This window comes from Cryptotermes secundus, unplaced genomic scaffold (assembly GCF_002891405.2).
Source record: "Cryptotermes secundus unplaced genomic scaffold, Csec_1.0 scaffold621, whole genome shotgun sequence".
NCBI classification, from domain to species: Eukaryota; Metazoa; Arthropoda; class Insecta; order Blattodea; family Kalotermitidae; genus Cryptotermes; species Cryptotermes secundus.
Genome location: NW_019727103.1, coordinates 521,764 through 545,493, shown reverse-complemented (window position 1 = coordinate 545,493; position 23,730 = coordinate 521,764). Strand labels below are relative to the sequence as shown.

Sequence of the window (23,730 nt, the reverse complement as noted above, 5' to 3'; positions counted from 1 at the left end):
GGTCACTGACATTCAACAAACTTACAGGGTAATTTAGCAGGCAGCTCAGGCACTGGGCCCCCAATGGGTATCTGCAGTGGTGTAATATCAAAAGCTGTCATGTCATCTTCACCACCACCTTCATCATCATAATTAATGATGTTTTCACGAACATCATCATCTGGTCCTGGGTATTTGATGTGTGCTTCACGTCGACGGTTGTATACAACAAACACTAGCACCAGGACTATAAGTAAAAAAGGAACAGGCAATGAATGTCAGCTATAACTTGACTTGAAACAACAAGTGAATGCCTAGTATCCTTCCCTCAAGTCTGAACCAAGAAAGAATATAAATGCTTCATTCTATTCCACAAATATATCAAATTTCTGAATGTAAATATAAATACAAACAGGAAGAAGGAAAAAAACTGGTTACCTGCACACAATATTTATATGGACATGCTATGAAGGCTGTCCATGGCATCTGTTTCTCATACTTGTGTGCTGTAGACTTTAATATAATAATAAAGGTACATTTTATTCCAGGTTCACACTCAGTGTTACCATAAGTAATTCTGATAGACATAAGTTAAATATACCCATATATCTAATGTACAATTGAGTACTACAGAATCAAATGTTGGATATTAAAACTGCAAAAGTTTGCCACTCTGGTGTGGATGCATGCAAGGAATATTTTATATGCACTAAAACTAAATCGATACACATTTATGATATTCAACTGTCAAACTTTCTTTACAGAATAGACTTAATGAGCTATCAGACAATTCTCAGCCATTTACTAGTTAACAGCATGCATACCCAAGATGATTACAAAGTCATAACTTAGTTACTTTAATTTCCTTCCTATTTGCAAGGAACAGATATACTGCATGACCAACCACAATATCTGTACCTACCTGCTACTGGGATGTGAATTCTTCTCCATGTGAAGAAACTACATGTCATAGTACACTGTTGAAAATGGATGGATTTCACAGTACAAATTGAAATGGGGGTTTAGGATAGCAAAAAGTAAAAACATATATTCAAATATAAGAAATAAAACAGTTCTATTTGAAGTTACGAATTAAATAACAAAATCCATTCTGAATTAAAATAAATTAATTTCTGTCAATAATATGGGAACTTTAATACTGCTCAAAGGAACAAATGCATAATATTTTACAATTCTGCCAATCCAGAATTTAAAAACAATGTTCTCAAAATAATTTCTTCAACATATGAAAGGAGCGTATGAAAGTGTTAATCCCATAAATGTGATTGAAAAAAATTTCAATATAATGAAAATATATAGAACTATAATATTATAATATTATACGTAAATTAATCTGGGCCACAGTTAAGTGAGAGCCCACTTGGTCAGTACTGTCTAAATTTATCTTTTCCAGTTTGGATGCGATTATAAATTCACCTACTGAAAACTAAAATGAATGCATGTAACATTTAAAAATTTGGTTTCTGTCTTACAGTAAGTACAATGCATCCCAGTTACAAAACCTAACATCATAATGTTCTTTTGGTAAGAAAATCATTCTTTGTCCTAAGAGTCACAAACCATAAATGTAATTTGTGGGCAAAATCAAGAGTTTTCTAATGTCAGCACAAGAAGTACATATAAACACTGTTCTTTAAACAGTGAGGTATTACAAACATCACATTCCATTCACATGAAATGCAGATGTTACATATGTGGAGGTGTATGGACATGGTAAAACTTCTGCGAGAGAAATGTGACCATATATGCAAATATGAAATACAACAATTTGGACTTTCATATTTAAAAATTAGTTTTCTTACCAACATAAATTCAATACTAAATTACATTTTTATTTGAATGACAGATGAGAAATTATGTTATGAAAATGAGAAATATGTGCACAAAAAGACACATTATGTTGAAATTAAGTTGTTTCCAGTCACAAACCTACATTAACAGTATATCCTCAATTTAACGGATTAATTGGGGAAGGGGATGTCCGATATTGTCAAATGTCCATCAAAGAGTGCCTGTTCGAAACCTGAAGTCCATTAAATAAAAAGTGATTGATTTTAAGCACAACACAAACCATATTTACATGAAAAACGACAAATTTCACTACTACATATCCTGCATTAGGAAATAATAGTAATAAATTACTTGTCTCTCTTTTAACTAGGAAAAATACCAAATGGTATGTAGGCCGTTCAGAAAAAGAATCACTTTGCTACTCTTCCATGTTTATCACCAGTCCTGATGACAGACTGATACCATTTGTTGAGGAGTTTTGGTCAGCTACTTGGCTTGTTTTGGAAGTTTAATGTTTATGAATAATAATCTGTCTGAAAGCTCCACAGTGAGAGGAGTATGGCTGAACTTCAGAATCAGATGAGTTGACACAGATGATCAAGTCATCAAGACGAAATCTTAATTCAGATAGCCTGATTTTGCAAATTGGTTGTCATTCTTCCTCTTCCTCCTCCTCCTCATCATTTTTTTCATCTGTTTTGTCACAAATCATAACTTCTTCAGCTATCTCCATCACTTTCATCATCTGATATACAGGATCACCCTCTACCTCTACCCACTGCAAGATAGTAACTTCTGTTTCTTAAAGTTTTTCCAGCCATTTTCAAGTGTTTGGTTCTTTACTGTTTTACTGATGCAAAATTAAAAATTGCTAATTTTAGGGTTGCCCTTTTGTGTCTTTGCTTTCATCAGTTTCATCTTCTAACACAACCATCACCCCCTCCAAAATTCTTTACATGTACGGCATTTTCATTGCAAGAATTATCCTCTGATCCAAGGGCTGGACGACGGGTAGGCAAGAGCATTTTCTACTAGTAAAGAGCTTTCACGTTTTGTGGTGGTATGCCCAGATTCCCAATTTGACATCTTTTTACTTCTGGCACAGAATGTGCAAAAAAAGCCAATAATGAAAAATGTCTGAGGTAAAGCATGTACTTTTAATTATAATATATGACTGGTAGTTGGTTCATAATATCTTTTAGGACACTTAGGTGACATGACTTGCCAACAATAATTGGCATTAACTGATGTGAACTGTCAGCGTTTGCACAAAGTAGTACCTTGATCCTCTCATTACTTGTTTTTCTGCAAGGAGTGTGGGTGTTTTCTGGAAGTGAACGCCAAAACAAACCAGTCTCTTCCACATTGTAGATCTGAGACTTCAAAATTTTTCGTCAATTTTTGCCTAAATGGACCTATTTCCTCCATCAGAGCACTCAAAGCTTCTCCATAAGTTCTCTTGTTCATAATTCCATGTCATTTACAAAATCGCCAAAGCTACCCATCACCCACTTTGAAATTGATTTTCATATCATTTCCTAGCATGTTTGCTACAAATTTCAGCTCTACTTTACACTGCAAGAATGTTGTTGCACATACCATTTCAACACAGCATCCTCCAATGAAGATTCTCAAGCTATTTTCATATGTTCATTTGGCTTATTTGGAGCATCTGCACTAGACACTGAAATACATTTTTCAAATTCATCTTTTGCTTTGGGAATATCTGACAGTCTGTTCCTTGATACCATATTCCTCATGAACACATGTGATGGATAATCCCAATTCTAATTCTAATCAATTCTAACATTTGTTTTACACTCAAGTTTGTCCTTTCTTATTTTGTTTATGTGTATTAATTAAAAAAAATATGTAAAAATATCTGTAATACAGAACAAACCAAACACAATACTGCACATTCACAGCATGACTGACAAAGTACACCCACGTGACATATCAACCAGACTATTATGGGGGAGGTACTGGCATATCAACTGAAGAATAAAAAGAAAGTACCAAAGAATTGTAACCATTAAATCCAAATTCTGTTAAATCTGGGTCCGTTAAATTGAGAACTTACTGTATTGCTGCAATTTATTCTCTTTATCAATTCTTAAAAAATAAAACACTCATATAGAACTGTAAGTCACAAGCAAAACTGACTCCAAAATAATTATTATGGCCTAAAGAGTGATTTTTCTTTTCATTTTTAAATATCATTTATATTTATAATAAATACACCATCCTGAATTTCTGATTCTGTGTTTTTTCTTCTATTATGTCCAAATAAAAGAATTTTACTTTCACTTTCTCTTCCATTCACATTTGACTGAAAGGACAGACTATACTGAAATTGATTTATGTGGAAATTTAATTTCATATATTTGTATCTACCTGCAGCAGTATGTACTTGATTTAAGACTTTGATCAATTTACAAATAAATAAAGAGGTATAAACATAAAGCATTTCTCTTTTGCCAAATGTTCCATAATCTTATGGACTGGACTTGGTATCATAACAAAAATTAAAACAATATTTGTTAATAATGATAAAATTAAAATAAAAGAAAGAACTTACTGAGCAATAAAATCAGACAGATTATGATGGCTATGATGAAATCAGTTGATGGTTTAATAATTCCTGATTCGAGCAGCTCCAATTCACAGTGCAGTCCTGTGAAGCCTGAGGGGCAAAGGCAGGAATATCGGCGCTCGTCTGCATAATCCCGACACTGCCCACCATTCTGGCATGGGTGCCATTCACATTCATCCTCATTCACGCACTCTACACCTTGAGCGCGGAACCCCATTGGACATCTAGTGGCCCATACAGACACATAAACATCAATTAGCTTGGGAAAGGGGCAGGGGGTGAGTACAGGTGAACACTGCAGCATATGGGCTATGCTAAAATTCCAACACAGATAATGGGAGAACAAGAAGCAGGAAACAAACATGCAGGGAAGAAACTGACATAAAGGAGAGCTGTAAGATGCAAGTCTCTGTTCACTGCAGTGAAGGCCTCAGTTTTTTAAAAATGTTTAAGCAACATGTTCAAAATGCCAAAAGAAAAAAATAAACCACAATTCCTCTTCCTTGAAAAATAAACGATTTTTCTGCTGATTGTGTCTTTTAGCACAACAGTGACAGAGTTTATCCACAGAGCCATGATGGGCACAGCAGAATAACCCATAATTTATCATACAGTTGATATGACCTAAATGAACAGCTTCACTATATATGATATTTGAGGTTTCCACAGTGGCAGAAATTTAGACTGTGATAAGTGGTCAGCAACATGTTGGACAAACTTGCTGCTTCCATCTTCAGGATAGAAGCCAAAGGATGTAAGTTCCTCTGAAATGTTGATAACCATGTATCAGACCAAATTATGTCATAACCAAAAAGATAGTGATCTAAGACATGATTAAACTTAGAGACACCTCAAATGATCATAGAAGTTGTATAACTGTTCTGTTTCATAGACTGTTTCTCTTCCACATTTCAATGGAAGTTATACATTTTTAAGGAATTTATAATACATAAAGTAAAGAACAGAGGCTTGAATTCTTACATTTCTGGTAATATTATTTACCACAGAGCAGGCACATGCAGGGACCTATGGGGTGAGGTTGGTTAGACTTACTAAGGATGATGAGTAGGCAAACCAGGATGGCTGCTAGTGCACCCATACTGAGTTTGAGTGTCTGGCCTTCTTGAACCAGCTCGCAGTTCTCCCCCCAGTAGCCCTCAGGGCACACACAACGGTAACGCAGGTGAGGATCCTCATTGATGCAAGTGCCCCCATTTAGACATGGGCCCTCCAGGCACTCATTCTTGTCTGTACAGCCTTTTCCATCAGGAGCTACGATCCGACCCTCTCCACAGCTGCATGCAGCCATGAGTAATGTTATGTTGCGAAACCACAGAATTTTGTATACACACCCAAGACTAACACTTTAACCAGGTATGTACTATGGTTGTGTAGCAGTTAAGAGCAACCATATGATCTTGCAATTCATTTTACACTACTTTATTTAGTTTTCATTTTACCACATTCTGACAGGCCTCTTTCAGTACTTATAAACTATATAACATCTAAGGTAACATTTTGATTGGTTTTATTACAAAACTAAATAGATTAAAATCTGTGGACCTGAAAAACATATGCTACTAGGGTAATATCAAAACCACATTTTTTTAAATAATACAGAGTAATAGCCACAATTATGATTTTGTAAGTGGAACATTAATACGGGAACAAATAAGAAGGATAACAATGGAAGAAATTAATTTTCTCAGAGACATTACAGCATACAAAGGGACAAATCATAAATGTAATGCTAATATAAAAAATGGAAAGTGAGTAACAGATATTAATACAATAATACAAAACAATCCAGAGAAACGAACTACTCTGCCACCATAGACCAAAGGGTAGAAGATGTCAGGAACATCCAACAAGAACATGGAAAAGTTTAATCTTTGTAACCTGAACAGTCCAAGGCTTAATATGTGATGCTGATGTACTATCTCTGTTATGATTTTTTTACTTCCTCACCAAATTCTCTGTCCATCTCTTTAATAATTCTGTTGACTTTTATTCTGACATTTTTGTATAGGTTCATTGGAATCCTCACAGTCACCATTTTATCCATGGTCTTTGCCTGTCCACATTCCTTTACAAAAAGGTTCCACTAATGCAGTTTTTTCTTCAGTTCTCTTTTCATATTGCCTGCAAATTAACTAAATGCCTTCAAATACTGGTGTTTTCATAAATGGTCCTTTGTTTTCTTCTGTAACTTTGCTAAAAATTCACTGAATTGTGGCATTAAATAAGATTGGTATGGGGACACTTACTTTCCTCCCTTCACCACTTATTCTGAACCATTCTGATCTTCTTAGTTTTTTTTTTTTGCTAGTGGGGTGGGACTAAGTCCCTTGTGCTGCAGACACCTCTGGCCTATTGTACCAGCCCCAGATGAGAGGTCAGGGTGACTGTGGAGCAATTGGTGGAATGAAGACTGGCAGGGGAAACTGAAATACTCGAAGAAAACCTGCCCCTGCGCCACTTTGTCCACCACAAATCCACTTGACCAGATCCAAGATCATATTTCATGGCTCAGTTCAACCGTGGGAGTATCATTTGTAAATCAATACATTTTGTGTACATTATTTATAATACAAACTCCGTGATTTTAGTCCACAAGTGAACTATACCGACTGAGCGACCGCCGCTTGTTGGCGAAGTTAGTGCCAAATTTAGCAGATAGAGGTTGTCACGTGGTCAGCACAACGGTTCCCCACAGCTGTTAATCTCGGTTTTCTAGACAGGACCTGCTATTTCCTTGAAATTATCCTCACGAGGCTGAGTGGACCCTGTTACTTCTCAGAAAAAAAATTGGTAGCGCCGGGAATCGAACCCGGACCTCTGGATCTGTAGCCAGGTTATTATTTATAATACAGTACACATAAAGCAAGATTCAATCTACTGATCAGGATTTTGTTAACTTCTCAACAGCAATCATGTCCATTGCAGTTATTAGTCACAACATGAATTTAGTATATTTAAACCACATTAGTAATTCTGGAATTAGAGCATTAGTATTATTGATGGGAAATGTAAGAATAACAAATAAGTAGGGATGAAACAAATATGTTAAATTAATAAAGTAAAAAATCAATTCATCAATCAATATAAAGCTTCTTAACTGTACTATTCTCCACAACATAAGGAATTCCACAAATAAAAAACTTAATGGTTTCAATGCAGGATGACAAAGATTAACACTCACACAGATCTTAATGTAAATAACACACTGTGTAATGTTCTTAGATTCTTAATACTTCAATGGGGTGGAGTCAAGTTTATACCCAGCATCAGAGAATCAAGAACTGTTATAATCCAACCAACAATTAAATTGTTAATCTTGGCTTATATCCACTTTCTGCAATAAATTTTGTTCTCGTGACTAAAAACATATAAGAGGGCCACAATGGTCATGTGAAACACATCATTCTAAAACAGATGAATAACTAGTCAGGGCATATAGAGTACATTTTTTATGATGGCAGATTAAGAAAATAAAATTTAATAATGAATGAATATTCAAACAGCTGCAGAAATAAACAGCTGTATGAGGGTAGACAGAACCATACAACTAAGGCTCAGAATAACAAATCAAAATCTCAATAGCACACTGCTCTTATAATAGAACACACATAAATATTTTAATGTTGTATGTACTGATTGCTACTACAAGTACAATGGAAAGTAAATAATTAAATTTTTTTACATCAAAAGTGATCTTGAACTGAGCTTCACATGCAACTAGGTGGTTTTCATTGTTTTTTGAGAGGTGATAATACAGCACATAGAACATGGCAGGTTCTGAACATCAAGGTTGAATGGTAGTAGTCCTGCTTCATATTCAGGAGGTTCTGGCTTCAAATGTCAGCCCAGAGACCAGCTTTTCTCAAGTTTTCCATGGTTTTCATCAGTCTTTCCTGGCAAATGCCAAGACAGTCCAATAAATTAGACCATAATTGCTTTCATCCACATCTTTTTTCCAATTTGCTATTCACTCACTTATCCTATTACCTGACATTATATCAATCAATCAATCAATCAACCAGTTTATTTGTTCCGAGAATCCATATTCGGAGATACAACCTCTGGATATAGAACAAGTCAATTACTACTATAAGCTGAGATGTTGAAATAATTGATAAATAAAACATAAATAAGTAAACAGAAGATACTATTACATTTATGGAATACACCAAAGAACAACAGACATCTCTGACCTGATTTGTGTGAAAAATAGTGAAGTGAATGGACAATTCTGTACTGAAAGATAAAACTCTGCAAGCAGGAGGAAGGCTTCAAAGAGGGATGAATTTTTGTTATTACTGACTGTAACATGTGTTGAGGTTAAAAAGCAGAGCAGTCAACATATCTGGGAAAACCAAAGAATCAGCACTGAAAAAACTGTATATGAAATGAGCAGTAGTCATGGAAACAAGCATTATAAGGAAATTTGTGGACTGCTGAACCAAATACATTGAAAACCTGGCTGATTACACAGGAAGGAAATATACATGTTTGACTACTATATATTTTTTTTTGTCAGAGCTTTTAATAAAATTGCCTTTGTTTCTTGATTACCTTGATATTAAACACATGCTGGATTTAAACACAAAATTATTAATTGGAACACGCTGCAAGAATAGATATGATGGTTATTTGTAGTAAATAGTAATTTTGAGCTATATATGGAATAAATATTTACATCACTTCTGAAATAAGCATATCTTCCAGAATGTGTTACATAGATTACTATATCATATACTTACGTGCACTCATATTCATTCCAGAGGTCAACACATTCAAAGGGATCGGAGCATATGACATTGGCACAGGGTTTATTAGAAGGACAGTGCCTTTCCAAATTGCGTGCCATGGTGGCTTGTCCCCACTGGGTTCCATTCATTGCAGGAGGGAGGGGCAGGTGCTTCCCTTCTAGTCTTATATCATCCAGACAGCCTAACACACAACACATTATGTTAAGCCCTCATATACTTAGCATTCACAACATGATTAAATTTACAGCAGAACCTCTGTTTCGCCAATTGGCTATGATATTTCAAACACATCAGTAGTCTAAACTACAAAAAATTTTCATACTTCTGAAAGCATCTTTCTTTACCCAGGATCTAAAGTATATTGCATTAAAATAATGAAATCACTTATTTCTTACATAACACATCTTACTCAACACTTGTGAACATGATGTGTAAATTAAATTACACTCCAACATGCAACTTTGCATAAATAATGCAAACAATAACAGGGTTATTCTTATTTATCATTAAATTCAGATTCTAGAACCAAAGGGTTATTAATAAAATAGAATGGTTTAACACCAATGTCATACTTTAAACCGGCCATATACAAATGTGAAAGATATTCTCTACTTATTTGGCAAAATGTTTAACTGGCAATCACTTCAAACAGAAGTCATGCATAATATTCTAAGCATCAGATTATGACAACATTCAGAGTTATAATCTGGGTGACATACAGTAGTTCTACTACATTTTCACTAAGAATTAACAAAGATTACCTTTCTGATAGTCTGCATAGACCTCAAATGTACGAACACCAGTGTACTCAGCTTTCCCACCAGCATAGACCCCTTCTTGCTTGTCCACAAGGAGCCACTGGTGACCCTCAAATTGGAATGTTTCATTATACCTTCGCCCTTCACCTCCATCCAATTCCAGAGTTGCTGCAGAACCATACCTTGACACCTGTTGGTACAAAACTATCCTTTTTAGTTTTGAATTCTTAGAGTAAATATGGTAAACTGTTACTGTTTTATTGTAATATTTGTAAACTATTAGTACTGACTCCCAAATACCACATTTCATATAAATCTCTTCAGCAATTTCAGAGGTGGAACATGTTGACAGGCAGACATAACTTCTCATTTTATGTACTGTGTATTAAGAATGAAAAAAATATCTGTATTATCCTCTAGAAACTGAAGCCTCATACCAATATGTTTTGTAATTTAATTCACATTTCTTACATGGTGAATGCACTGATTTGTGGAGTCTTTCAGCAAACACTGATTAGTGCTGTTCCTTTTCTTCACCACTTTACTTCAATTTTGTTAGCTTCTCAGGTTTTCCCACATAAAAGTATGAACTGTTTTATGTTCAGTTATTTTAGTATGCTTCAGTTTACAATGACAGTACAGTTCTTAACTTAGTGGGCTGGTGTAGCAATAATACTTTAGAAGTGTAGTCAGAAGGTACATGGTTCAAATCTTGGTTCAGTTGGAACCTATCTTGGCTAAGGTTATTTGTGGTTTTACATGCACATGCTGGAATAGTACTTTCAAACTGGCCACAACAGCATACTTCCAATTTCCTTCTATATCAATATTCATGACCATTTTCTCTTCAATTCAGAGTCACATAACCAACAAAATTAAAAAAGAGTGCTATTATGTAACCCAAGAATCAATCAATCCAGCTATTGTGAATGGCACAACAAGCATTGCTTACCTTAGCTGTGTGCCACTGTCCATCACCTACAGTTATGGCACTCAGCCAGATATCCTTCTCCTCTGTTCGCAGGCTGTTCAGGTTGTAACGGAAATGAAGTCGGCTGTCTTTGATCTGTAGAAAGAAGGGGTATTGCTATGTTTAACATGTAATATATAATGGCAAGATGAATCAGATTTCAAGTCTGACACACATACAAATAAAATGACTTTACTCTAAAATCTGTATTTTTTTTTATTTCTTGCCTGATGTTCACAGTTTTAGCAACATTATAATGGAGACAATTATGGTGTTAGCTACAAGAAGCTGAAAATCATAAGATCTGGGACCCATACAAAGTATCTCACTGTTCTAGGGTTGACTTGGACTTATAGCCTCCATGTAAGAGGCAGTTATATGATCAGAAAGTGATCAATCTTATCTTGATAACTGAAAATATCCTCAAATTATAAGAGGATTAATACTTTTTATTAAGAATACAAGTATGAAGATGTGACACCATGTACTTTGATTGGTAGGTACCAGCATTCTTGAGGAACCTGTTCCTTTCATCTTCATGATAGAAGCTGAAGAGGGTGGCAGAAGATACTTCTGAAATGCTGGTATCTACCTACTAAATTACATATCATCACATGCCCCAGCAGACAGTAGTTTTAATAGTCACGAATTCAAGAATCTCAAACATTACAAAATAAATATATATGAATTTGGATAAGTTTTTTATGTAAATTCATATTTTTAAATCACTGTTATTCAACTAAGTTTGGAGTTTACATCTTATACATTATGGAATGGATAAAAAATTAATACAAATGTGAAATACTGTACAGTTTTCCTCAGGTCCTCTAGGAAACTGTTTTAAAATAGGTGATTTTCCCCTTCTTAATATTTTTAATTTGAATGAATAATAATTTTGATGAATCCAGCAATGAAAATTATGGACCACACAGCTATGTAACAGGTAGCAGAATCACCTGTTAATTGTATTGTGTAATTTAGGGTTCTGAAGGACTAGACACTCTATGTTTTAAAACCATATGCACTACTAGTAGATGTGTCTGTTCTGTCATCCTGAAAGTTATAATCACTGCACCAAAATATTTATTTCACATGCCATGTTTTCTGTTTTCCTAAAGGGAAAGAAGAAAGGAAAAAAGAAAGGAAAGGAATAAGGAAGGAAGAACATAAGAACACAATAAAAAGTTAGAATATTCTGTTGTGTTCTGAAGTGCACAATTGTAGCACACATAACAAGTGTTGCTGCAATGTAAAACATTTATAATAGTACAGAAGATCAATATTTTAGTTAGAATTTAGACAATTTTTATACAAATAAAATGTTACATAAACATGAAGTCCAGCCTTACAACAAATATGTGAAGTCTTACGTCAAGGGTATTTATTTCTTAGTCTGTATAATAATACAAATCGTATACCTTTCAAATGTCACCATACAAAATTTTGCAACCCTGTGATGAATGGCACAATGCTGGTCATGACTCACAAATATTAATATCCGCCATGTTTGTACTGTTGATGACATGAAGCTGACAGGTACTGAGGTGTGGATATTTCTAATCTGTGTCAAGTATATAACATACTGATCAACTGATATTTGGAGAGAAGAAAATCATACAGTAATTAGTCTTAAAAAAATAAGGTGTGAGGGTCTGAATGGATTAATCCAGCTCTGGACAGGTTCTAGTGAACATGATCATCAACAAAGGTGAGGAATTTATTCACTAGCTGAATGACTATCATCTTCTCAACTAAGACTCTACTCCAGGAAGTTAATTCTACTTATGTCTCAAGTTGATTTGGTGGTAAGATACAAGAAGCGTACAAACAGGAACACTGTAAATTCAACACACCAACAAAAGGTAACATCATATTTAAAGTTGCTCACCTCGAGAATTCCATACTCTCGATTGTGTTGGTCACTGACTCGGAACAATTCACCATGCTCCTCTCTTGTCCGGAACCGCAATTGCATATGTGTAGAGAAGCGGTCTGGTTCGAAGGAGAGTGCATACTTGACGTAGCTCTGCGGTTTGAATGTTGTGGGGACTGTAGGAGTGATGCAGCCTGGACCTGTCCAACCTGGTTTGCACTGACAGCGGGCCTCTGAGAAGCTGCCCACACACATACCATGCTCCCAGCATCGGAATGTTGATTCCTGTGTGTTGCACACATCTTCTGTCTGCGGGCAGCCTGCCTGACTGTTCCTGGTGAGGCCTGGATTTGCTAGGTCATAAAGCTGATAACAACAGATGTGATTAAACACTGTTAATATGACCAAAAAAAAAAAAGCCAATATGAGTGTTCCATGCTAGAATACCGTATCCTACAATTCATTATGTAAATACTGAAAGCCAAGAGCCCTGAAAATTTTTAATATTGATTTTCATTTTTTAAACTTTTTCCTGCAAGTGCAGGATTATTTGCAATGTTGTCTTCACGACTGATTTTCTTATCTCTACCCAAAAAATCACTTAAATATAAAGACAAAAATGTCCCTTAGCTTAACTAATTAAGCTCTATACCATGAAGACATATGAGGGAGTGGATGTATAGATCCAAGTTTTCTTGACCTCAGCACTAGCTGAAAGTGAGTGGTCAGCTCCATGCCAATATATTCTCTTAGATGAGAGTGCTTATGCTTAAAAAATGCCATGATATTAGCAACTGGTTGATTAATACTGATTGGGATACAAATGACTATTTCTATTATCATAATATAGCAAAAACAAGAAACAATCTATTTAAAACTAACCAATAAAGATGGCAGAAGTTTATGGATAAATATATAGAACTAAGAAGTAAATAAAATCCTTACAATATAATGGTATGTAAATTGAGTTTATGTACCTGCAGGAAGGGAAAAACATGAAGATGAAACTTGAAAGTAGCAATGCATTTCTCAAAAGGGTCCTAAATGTTAAAAACACAACATTATGTTCACTTATGAGATGTTAATAACCTACCTTGCTGTTATGGAATACATTCTTTATACAGCCATCAAAGCCTTTGCCCACAGGCATGTACTGCCAATGGTAATGTGTTGGGTCGAACTGTTCTACGTAAAGTCCTCCAAGCTGCAATGGGGCATTTACATTGAGGTATTCATTAAAAGGTGGCACGGTGTCATGTGCCTGACAACTTGAATCATCAAATTCTGGGGGTGTTCCATCCTCTAACTCAGCCACATCTGCAGATTTACAGAAGTCAACCACTAGTCGAACATTCTGGAATGATAATGTATAAATATGTTCATGTTAGAGCTCTTGTAATGCCAGATCTGTTATTTAACTTCATCTCCATCATATGTGTGTTAGCCAGAATTCATAATTTGGAATATAACATTCTGTACATACAAATACAGACTCTTTACCTTCAAACTCACTGGTATCTAAGAATCAATTTCTTTAACATATTTCCTTTTCCTTATTACTTTTTCAAAATATCTCATGTAACATCACTGTATTTAGAAGAACAGATGCATCAATAACATATAAATGCATATCCATATAGAGGATTTGTGTCACCGATAGGTATGAAAGTGATGCTATAAATATATATGAAATGTTTACATAGAATGTGACAGCAAAAACTTATTTTTGTTTTTAACATATTGACATGTATAAGGGTTTTTTTATTGCTAGTGGGGTGGGACTAAGTCCCTTGCACTGCAGCCACTTCTGGCTTATTGTACCATCCCCAGATGATAGGTGAGGGCAACTGTGGAGCAATTGGTGGAATGAAGATTGGCAGGGGAAACCGAAGTACTCGGAGAAACCCTCCCCTAGCGCCACTTTGTCCATCACAAATCCTACTTGACCAGACCCGGGATCGACCCCGGGCTGCCACGGTGGGAAGCCAGCGACTAACCGCTTGAGCTATGGCACAGCCCTCTATAAGGGGTTTGTGTGACTAATAGTAACAGGTTCTGGATTCAATAATTGGATTTACTGACACTTCTATTACAATTACAACCAATTATAATAGCTCACAATCAGTGACTGCCTTAGACTTGCTCCATTCCTTACTGGACTATGAGTGCCTTCTCTTCCATTGTGATGAATGACAAACACTCACTTGCAACTGAACTCTCCTGAACTGAACTAACTTTGAGGCAAATTGAATATAGATCATCATCTTGAACAGTTCGTCTGTTACTGCATCTATTTGTTGCTGTGGGAACATGCTTACTGAGTCGTTGCCTAGCAATGGACTATTTGGAATTTCCATTGTAGCAGAAACATGCATTAATTTCGTGGCGAGCCGTTGTCTAGCAATGGACAACTCCAACTTTGAGGCATCGTGTCACAATATGATGAACTTTCAAAGCATACGTCCATTTCTCCTGAGCAAATTTACTTTGTCAATAAAATATCTGGTGATATCTTTCAACAATGTCCAGGATCTTAGTCTCTAAGGGTTCTTTCACTTCTCAGTCATCCATCTGTATTTTTTTACACAAATATACATTCCCATTACAATGAATACACAATGAAGATGCACACATATTAGGCTTACAGATTTTAAATATCGAAGTATATATGATTTTACCATTATGTTACTACCAGCATATCTCTATTAGAAGAACTTTGTTCTTATGGTGTTTCTTTTCTCTGAATATTCCTACCTCTGTATCCCAGAAGACATCAATTCTATGCCATTCACCATCATCCAGAGATTTTTTAGTTTTCACTCTTAGTTCCAGAGTACCTGAACCAAAATCTATGAGCAACCTAGGTGTGCCTCTTTCTAGTTCCAGAGATATGAAATCTGAAATAAAAGTCAAGCGTATCTTTCTCAATATTAACATATCATTGTCACACACAGAGCTTCATAACCTTTTCTAAATAAGACATGTAGCCAGAATTCTAAAACAGGGGTACATAATAAATTTCACTTCAGAAGTTTCTGACATATTATTAACAATTATGCAACACATAAATATGTCATAATACAAATTGTGAATTGCTATGTTAGCATTACTGAGTTCAAACAAGGACCACAATAACAATATCAGGGAAAATGGATATCAATATAAGGATATTTTATTCTTAGACATCATAAATTTAAGGTAATGAATTGCCAGGGAAATAACTGCATTTGGCATTACATATATGGACCATATATCAGAAGAGACCAAGGCCACATAATTCTAGAATACCATTATCTTCACACATTCACATCCAGTTAGACAATCTGACCAAGTAGCAAGATTTTAAAAACATGTTTTTGAACACACACAGAAATACTGATATATTAAAAAGATAAGTGTACATACTGCCTAAGCTGTTGTTTATCGATTCTATGAGTACATTCTGAGACCCATCAATTGACTGAGAATTAAACAATAAGAAAAATGATAAGACATGTGGCTACAATGGAGCTTCCAGCTGCAGTCATAACCGGAGAAAATGTAATACCAGAAGCTTACAATCACAAGTCTAAATGTGTTATCATAACCAAGATATGATGAACACATAAATCTAAAAGTACTGATTTACCTGAAACCAAAACTTCATCTGTTTCTGGAGGTACTATTGGTCCATTATAAAGTAACATGCCATCTGCTTTTCTTGTGATGAATTCTAGACTAAGATGGGAGTTGTCACACATGTCAAGCGGTGGATACCATGCCCAACCACTACCACGGAAACTCCGTGCAGTCTGTTGGCATCGAGGACCATTGTAGCCACTTGGACACGAACAACTGGAACATTTGGCATTATAACACTACCATACCTGGGAATCATTTACCCAAATCCACGATCATATAGATAACATTTAAATTCGAAGACCTTGCAACAACAAAACAATCAAATAAAAAGTCAGTTACCAGAATTAACCTATTCCTGTTCATAATATACTCACAGACAAACTGTAATATCAGACTTAAAAATATCACTTCACAAAATTATACGTATTTTAGACTATCTCATGTTATATCAAATAACTCAAGAAGAGGAGTCGTTATGAGTAAAAGAAATATTGCCAACATATGCCATATGACCTAAAAGTCATCAAGATGTCAGCAACTCAGACGTCACTAGGAGACATTAAAAACATGAATGCTTGCAAGCACTAAGGCCAGAAACGGTTAACTTGCATGAGAGAGTTTTCAAGCATTTAGGGCAGAAGGTAAAATAACTAAAATTAAAATCAAACATCAAGAAACAGGATCTGAACCCAAAATCACATAGTGACTTGAATACAAACAATAAGTACCCCTGTGTATTAATACATATTAAAAGTGTGCTGCCACCTCCACCACAACAAACACCACCCCCACCACCAAGAACAACAACAACAATGACAACAAAACTTACCTAAGGCCATATCTCCCTTCAATACATCGACCTCCATTATAACAAGGATTAGTGCGACAAGACTCGCTCTTGGTGAAGTTACGAGCTCCACATGTGCACTCAGCGATCACATCAACTCGCACCCCAACCAGCGAGGTTTTGTTGGCGTTAACCATGTATGGTAGCGTGCTGATGTCCAGGGTGTTGGTACAACTGCCCTCACACATTTGGTTCTCATACAGGCACTCATCAATACCAACCATTGTGATGTTGATACCAACATCTTTCTCAATCTGCAAATGCCATGTTAATCAGAGCTCATAAGTGTTCTGGCTGAGAGACTGACATAACATAAGCTACACTTATGCTAAAGATGTTATGCTTAACCTGTTTTTGTGATTGTCATGATGACATTAATGACCATAATAATGAATGAATATAATACATCTAGAGTATTTGAGAATGAAGTGCTCAAGAGAATACCAGATTGAAGAGAGAAGAAGTAACAGGAGAATGCACAAAATTATACAGTGGGCCTTTGGTTCATGATGATTTGATATACACTGATTTGAAAACTTTCTAGTAATTTCCTATGTTCCCCCCACATTCTGGAAAATTCTATATTGTGCTCCCGCTACCAAGGAAAGTCTTTGCATAGTGCTACTGGGCATGCATTCTTGGTAATGCTACATTTGGGTATGAACTGTACATGCTCATTCTCTACACAGTACGATGTTGGGTGTGGCAGTCACTCATTACTTGATGGTAAATTTATTTGAAAACTTGATTTGTGAAGTTGAATATTGTAGCAGTTTATTGCATACATTAATACTGTGCTTTAAATTTTTTTAGTAGTTTGTGCATTAAAATAAAACATAAAAATGAATCATGTCCAGTCATAAGTGTGGAAGTGCAACTGCCAGTGTAAATGTGACTAAAAGACCATGCAAATCTATAAAAATAGAAAAAAAGATGGAAGTTATTAGACAAATGGAGGGTCAGCAATCATGTCGTACTGTTTGTAGGGATTTAAATGTGGTCTCCTCCACTCCTTCATCTCTTCACTTTTAGCTCTCACAAATTATTCTCAACATCTTCCAGCCACCTCAATCTGAGCCTTTCCTACTTTTATTCTAACTTTGAGTTTACTTCAGGAAATTTACCATCCTTGTTTCAACTGTTATGAACACATTCTACCCACTCAAAGTCCTCTTTTTAATATCTGCTACCAGATCAGAAGTCTTATACAATTCCTTCTGCTCTTGGCACATTCTAAATTCACAAACCCCCTACTCAGTTACTAGTTCATGTAACTTCATCACTTTCAGCCATGGTTCATGTTTTACACATATATGTCACAACTGGTTTCAATATTATTCTCTGAATTTTAATTTTTGATTTTCTGCTCACAGCTCTAGACCTAAAAATATGTTATAAACTGTAACAATGCCAACTGTCTGCAGTGATTCTCATCTAGATTTATTCATTAAATTTCCTCTTATCAAAGCATCTAATATTTAAACATTCTGTCGTCTTCAAAAACATGACCACCAATATTCAAATTCTCTTCGAGGTCGGGTGAGTTCCTCATAATTCTCATGTTCTTACATTTATTTGCATTTACATACAGCCCAATCTTTAATGTTTCACTTTTTAGCTGTGCTAATATTTCTTCAACCACTCTCACTGATCTTTCAAGTATCAATAAATCATCTGCATGCACTAAATACTGTCATGTTCTATTTAAATTTTTTCTTTCATTGCTAATTTAAATATTTATTATCGCTTTCTACAAAATAATATTAAACGGAATTTTTCATGGTAGAATGAAGTTAGTTAATAATTACTTGTATTATCCCATTGAATTATGAACTCAAATTAAATAATATATTAAAATTCAATTCCTACTTCATAGAAAACGTACTTTACTTCCATTAAAAACACCAACAGATCAATGATGTTTATGGAAATTACTTCCATTTGCTGAGAATTATACTAAACATGTAAATACACTCAGTGGGCAACACGCAATTTTTAGTGGTAGATATTGTAGCCACTGTGTTTTAAATGGTTAACAAATATAAGGAAAAAGATGACTGTCTAAATTTAAGTATGTTTCTTCAAATCATATTAAAATTACTACATAATTCAAAATGCAGAAACACTCTAACTACTAAAGCTGTGCTGAAATCTGTTTCTGCTTACCTCTTCTCTATGCATTAGTACAAGGCCATTGAGTCGTACTGGTTTGTAGTAGGGAGATCCATGAGCAGCAAATCGAATGTCAGTCACAGGCGGGTGTTTTCGTCGTAACTGTACACTGAATACATCTACAAATTCTCTCTCTGTGTTGAGCAGGTCAGCCAATTTGTCTCGGAAACGGTCTGCCTTGCTGCGTTGCAGACTCTGTGACTGTAATGGAAGGAGCAATAAACAGTGTTCTTCTATTAATGATTTCAAATGTTCTGTTTATGATAATTTTTCTAATATAATTCTGTAATAAGTGAATAGGAGAAACATATGAAACATCTAGTGCAAAAAGGATGTAGTTTAATTTTTATGACCTTATGGGGAAGAAGTTAAAAAAAATACGCAAATATGTGTTAATGCTGTAACTGAAGATGTTGTATTAGAGTACTCCACCCTGTTCTTGAGCATTTGTAAAATTAAAAACTTTACTCCATCAAAACAACTACCACTACTGCTACATTAATATTTGTATTTTTCAACCATATATTTCAAAATTATAATGCCATTATCAAGCCGGAAAACATCTTATACGCCGAAGAATACCATCTTCTGCGATGAGACACTATGCAGATCTTGTGTGAACGGATGTTTAGGAGGAACGTTTCACCTCCATCTTCAAGGTGAAAAAATCCATGAGCAAGGAACCAGCATGAGCAGTGCCACATCCCAGAGGATGGTATTCTTCACAGTCACTGCTGTGAAAACCTCAAATCCTACATTTTATATGCTAATAAAGATAGTAACATTTGAGTAAACTGTTTAAATTAATCCCATATTACTTATAAGCATCCCCTTCATATAAGTCCACCTTATAGTTTGCACTGATAAACAATGAAACCCAGGACTGTCAGTTGGTAAAAATATGCTACAAGCAAATAAAAAATTGATATTGGCATTGTAAGTACCACAGAAAACAAAATCCTGATGCCTAACACAATGAACAATTGTATATGTTAAGTACTAGGGATCATGCAGAAAAAGTCTGCACTGCAACTTCAGAAATTATTTTGTTCTTTGTGGTGGCTACTTACATTTAAGAGCTCTAGGTTCTTGGACCCAAACAGATATTAGTTGTGCACTGTATTGGCCTTTTTTTTTTTTGCATCCATGTCTCTTTAAAACAGAAAAAAGAGCAATTCTTTTGCCAAAGAAAGCTCACAAAGAGGAAAATTTCTTATATTCAGCATTCTTTCTGCAATGCGCAGTCTGCGTGAAACAGGACAGTTTACACATCTAACATAAGGTTTTTGACACCCCTGCTCCCAATTTTTAAACTATAAGAAACTCAGTAATTTTGAAGGGCTCTCTATCCAACAAGACTTTCTTTAATAAACCATTTTTTCTATGACATGCAATTTAGGAGAAGCAGCATGGGCTACATGTACATATGTTTGATTTTGTGTGTGTGTGTATGTGTGTGCGTGTGTGTACGCGCATGGGTGTGCATGTGCATGCATGTGTGACTGGCTAGGTGCATGTGTGTACACCTGAACATGCACACGCATCCAACCAATCACACATGCAAAAAAAATCTGCACTGCAATTTGAGAGACAGACAAAAAAGTGGTTTGTGAAGTTTACTTTCATTCAAACTGTATGGGCGCTTGAAATCAAACACATCATTTTTGTAAACTTCAGAGCACAATTCTTGTGGAGCAAGTCTTATAAAGAAAATTCTGTTCCAACATCATACTGGCTCAAGTGGCTTTTGACCACATAACTAAGTTACCTCACTAAACATAAGAAGGTTATGTATTTATTGTTGTTACAGTCTCGTGATTTCCTTATGGAGGAAGAAACTGATTTGGAATCAAACACATGCACATAACAGGAAATTAACAATTTTCTCAGGTCTGTCCTTCCAAGACGAAAATCTTTTGTCATTACTGTTTTTTCTATGACATGCCACTTGTAAAAAACAGGATGGGATGGATGGACAGACAGAGAGACAGTGGTCAAGCATGTGATTGTTATATAAAGAGATAGCATGTGCATAAACTGGAGATTTAAATGTGCAATTGAATAGAAACACCTCACCATCCCCATGACTACCACCGCTGTCATCGTCATTGTCAGTTGTACTAGTCTGGGCTATCATACTTATTTCAACTTCATTAATTTTAAAAATCAATTTGAAATTAGCTTAGAACTGGTCATTCTAGTGTTTCATGGGTCATCCGGTGATCTTCTGTCTGTATGCTTACAACGTAGTATTTTCAGAGGTGTGTGACATGAATCAATTCTGGTAGTTGTACTATCTATTTCTACACTGTGTTACTTGTCTATGATATCTGTATCATAATTACATTACAAATATTTATACACAGTTTTCTGAATATGAAAAAATTATGCAATTTAATAATGCACTACAACAACTGGAACTGGATACAATCAAGAATGCGAATTATAGTGTTGTGTTGGTGGAATAAAACTTATCATTTTACCGAGCGTTTTTTAGAAAGAGTACACATGACCAGATTCGTGTTAATGCTTTGTGTTATTTCTTAAATCGAAGCATGGCAAAAGTACCATTTCCACACATTTTTCTTCTACGCTTTTTTGGAACCGTACTCATCAAGTCCCCAGAAAACCAACATTAATTATAAACCACGACTACAAGAAGCAAGCAGCTTACAATTTTAGTAATATTACTTCTGACACAGATACTTATGCAATGACCCAAAGATCATACTTACCCGGTAGTTCCATACCCTAATAAAATCCTCATCTGTGAGTCCTGCAATCCGCACTGAGCCAGAGTTGATCACAGCTTCATGAGGAATCTCTCGCACTGTCACTGTCACATTGGCAGGCACATCTGTCTGGGTGTGTTTGCGGTCGTATACTTTGAATTTCAGGTGATACCTGTATTGACAGTATTTGATTTTGAAGTATCAAACAAAAACAGTTGCAATTCTGCAACAATCACTTCAATGTTTGTGTACATTTAACTAAACATGCTTCATAATTATCATAAATACTTATCTAGTTATATAAAGTCATGTCTTGTTAGCAGGGCATAGGACAAAATCTACACTACACAGAATTCTTTGTTTTCCCCAGGATGAAACTGTAAGTGAATGGAAGCACTGACAGAGATATACAACTGCTCATTTGATTGAAGGCTAATGTTGCCCCAGTGTCAGGAAAAGCTCTAATTGAGCATTCTGTTGCATTAACTGAGCATTTGATATACAGAGGGTTCCATGACATATTGGTCAAACTTCAGAAGCATGTTCTGCAGGTAATTTATAATAAATAATAATAAAAAATAAACTATAGGTTGATTTGATATCAATATCGAATTAAGTACTAGTGGAGTGAGCTGGAACTGCTGTAATATGACTGAATTCCTGCTTCTACACTGTGTAGGCCAGTGTGACTGTGTTGTGTTGCAGTGGTCAAAATGCCTAACACATTTATAAGCAAAAAATATATCGGCAGACATTTCATGTTTGGCTTCTGCAATGGAAATGGTAGGGCTGCTGGGGTGCAATACCAGAAACAATGTACATATCACATAATTCCACATGGCAAAACATTTTCTGGAAAATGAATTATCACTGCATTTGGGGGATCTGCCTCTTGAAAGATAGACATAAGTGTGCCTCCAACATGATGAAACACCTCTGCATTTTGGCAGGCAAGAAATGGAATTTCTGAATGAAGATTATGAAGGAAAATGGATAGGAAGAGGTGGACCAGTGGTTTGACCTGCTCACTCTCTCAATGTCATCCCATTAACTTTCTTTCTGTGGGGTTGCATGATGGATTCTTCTTAAAATAATTTTAAAATGATGTGTTGCGTGCTCTTCTACATTCTTTCTTCTTTTGTTGTCTATATGTTGTCATGACTGTGATGTGTATGTTTTCTGGATGTTTCTGGTTCCATATTGTAACGTGTTTGCGTTACTGAAGACGCCGTAGAGATCGTTAACTGGTTTATTTAACAATCTACAAATAACGGCTACACTTAATTATCACACAGTTGCGGGGTTTCACACTTTATAACCCTAATCGCATTAATCTGTCGACACTGTTGCGGGGTTTCACGACTTATAACCCTATGCGCAAATCAGTTCACTCTGTCTTCAGTAGTCTACACGTTTACAGTAGGGGAGCTAGGTATCACTGTATCACACGCTCCCAATTACACAATTACACACACGTCCGGATCTTCTTTCCGCGACGGCTGCTATACTCCAACTTGTAGTCGGCTGGCTGTTACTTTATAACTCGGCGGCTGTCACCGTACAACTGTATTAGGCGGCTGCTACAGTAGAACTCGCTGGTA

The 23,730-nt window shown here is 35.6% G+C and overlaps 1 protein-coding gene across 3 annotated transcripts in view; it reads right to left on the bottom strand.

The window, feature by feature from the left end:
• The window catches only part of LOC111864440 (neural-cadherin), a 447,734-nt gene that overhangs the window by 10,078 nt on the left and 413,926 nt on the right, over window positions 1–23,730 (bottom strand). For 2 of the 3 annotated variants that reach the window (XM_023851677.2, XM_023851678.2), the window contains exons 14-25: window positions 22,133–22,301; window positions 19,392–19,598; window positions 17,208–17,479; window positions 16,386–16,591; window positions 15,512–15,654; window positions 13,851–14,111; window positions 12,773–13,123; window positions 10,867–10,980; window positions 9,918–10,104; window positions 9,148–9,337; window positions 4,370–4,608; window positions 26–226 (exon numbers count right to left, since the gene is read on the bottom strand). In XM_023851677.2, coding sequence (XP_023707445.1) covers window positions 26–226; window positions 4,370–4,608; window positions 9,148–9,337; window positions 9,918–10,104; window positions 10,867–10,980; window positions 12,773–13,123; window positions 13,851–14,111; window positions 15,512–15,654; window positions 16,386–16,591; window positions 17,208–17,479; window positions 19,392–19,598; window positions 22,133–22,301 — 2,540 coding nt within the window. Of the gene's footprint in view, window positions 1–25; window positions 227–4,369; window positions 4,609–5,437; window positions 5,680–9,147; window positions 9,338–9,917; window positions 10,105–10,866; window positions 10,981–12,772; window positions 13,124–13,850; window positions 14,112–15,511; window positions 15,655–16,385; window positions 16,592–17,207; window positions 17,480–19,391; window positions 19,599–22,132; window positions 22,302–23,730 lie in introns of all 3 variants that reach the window. The other variant, XM_023851676.2, reaches the window with a different exon arrangement.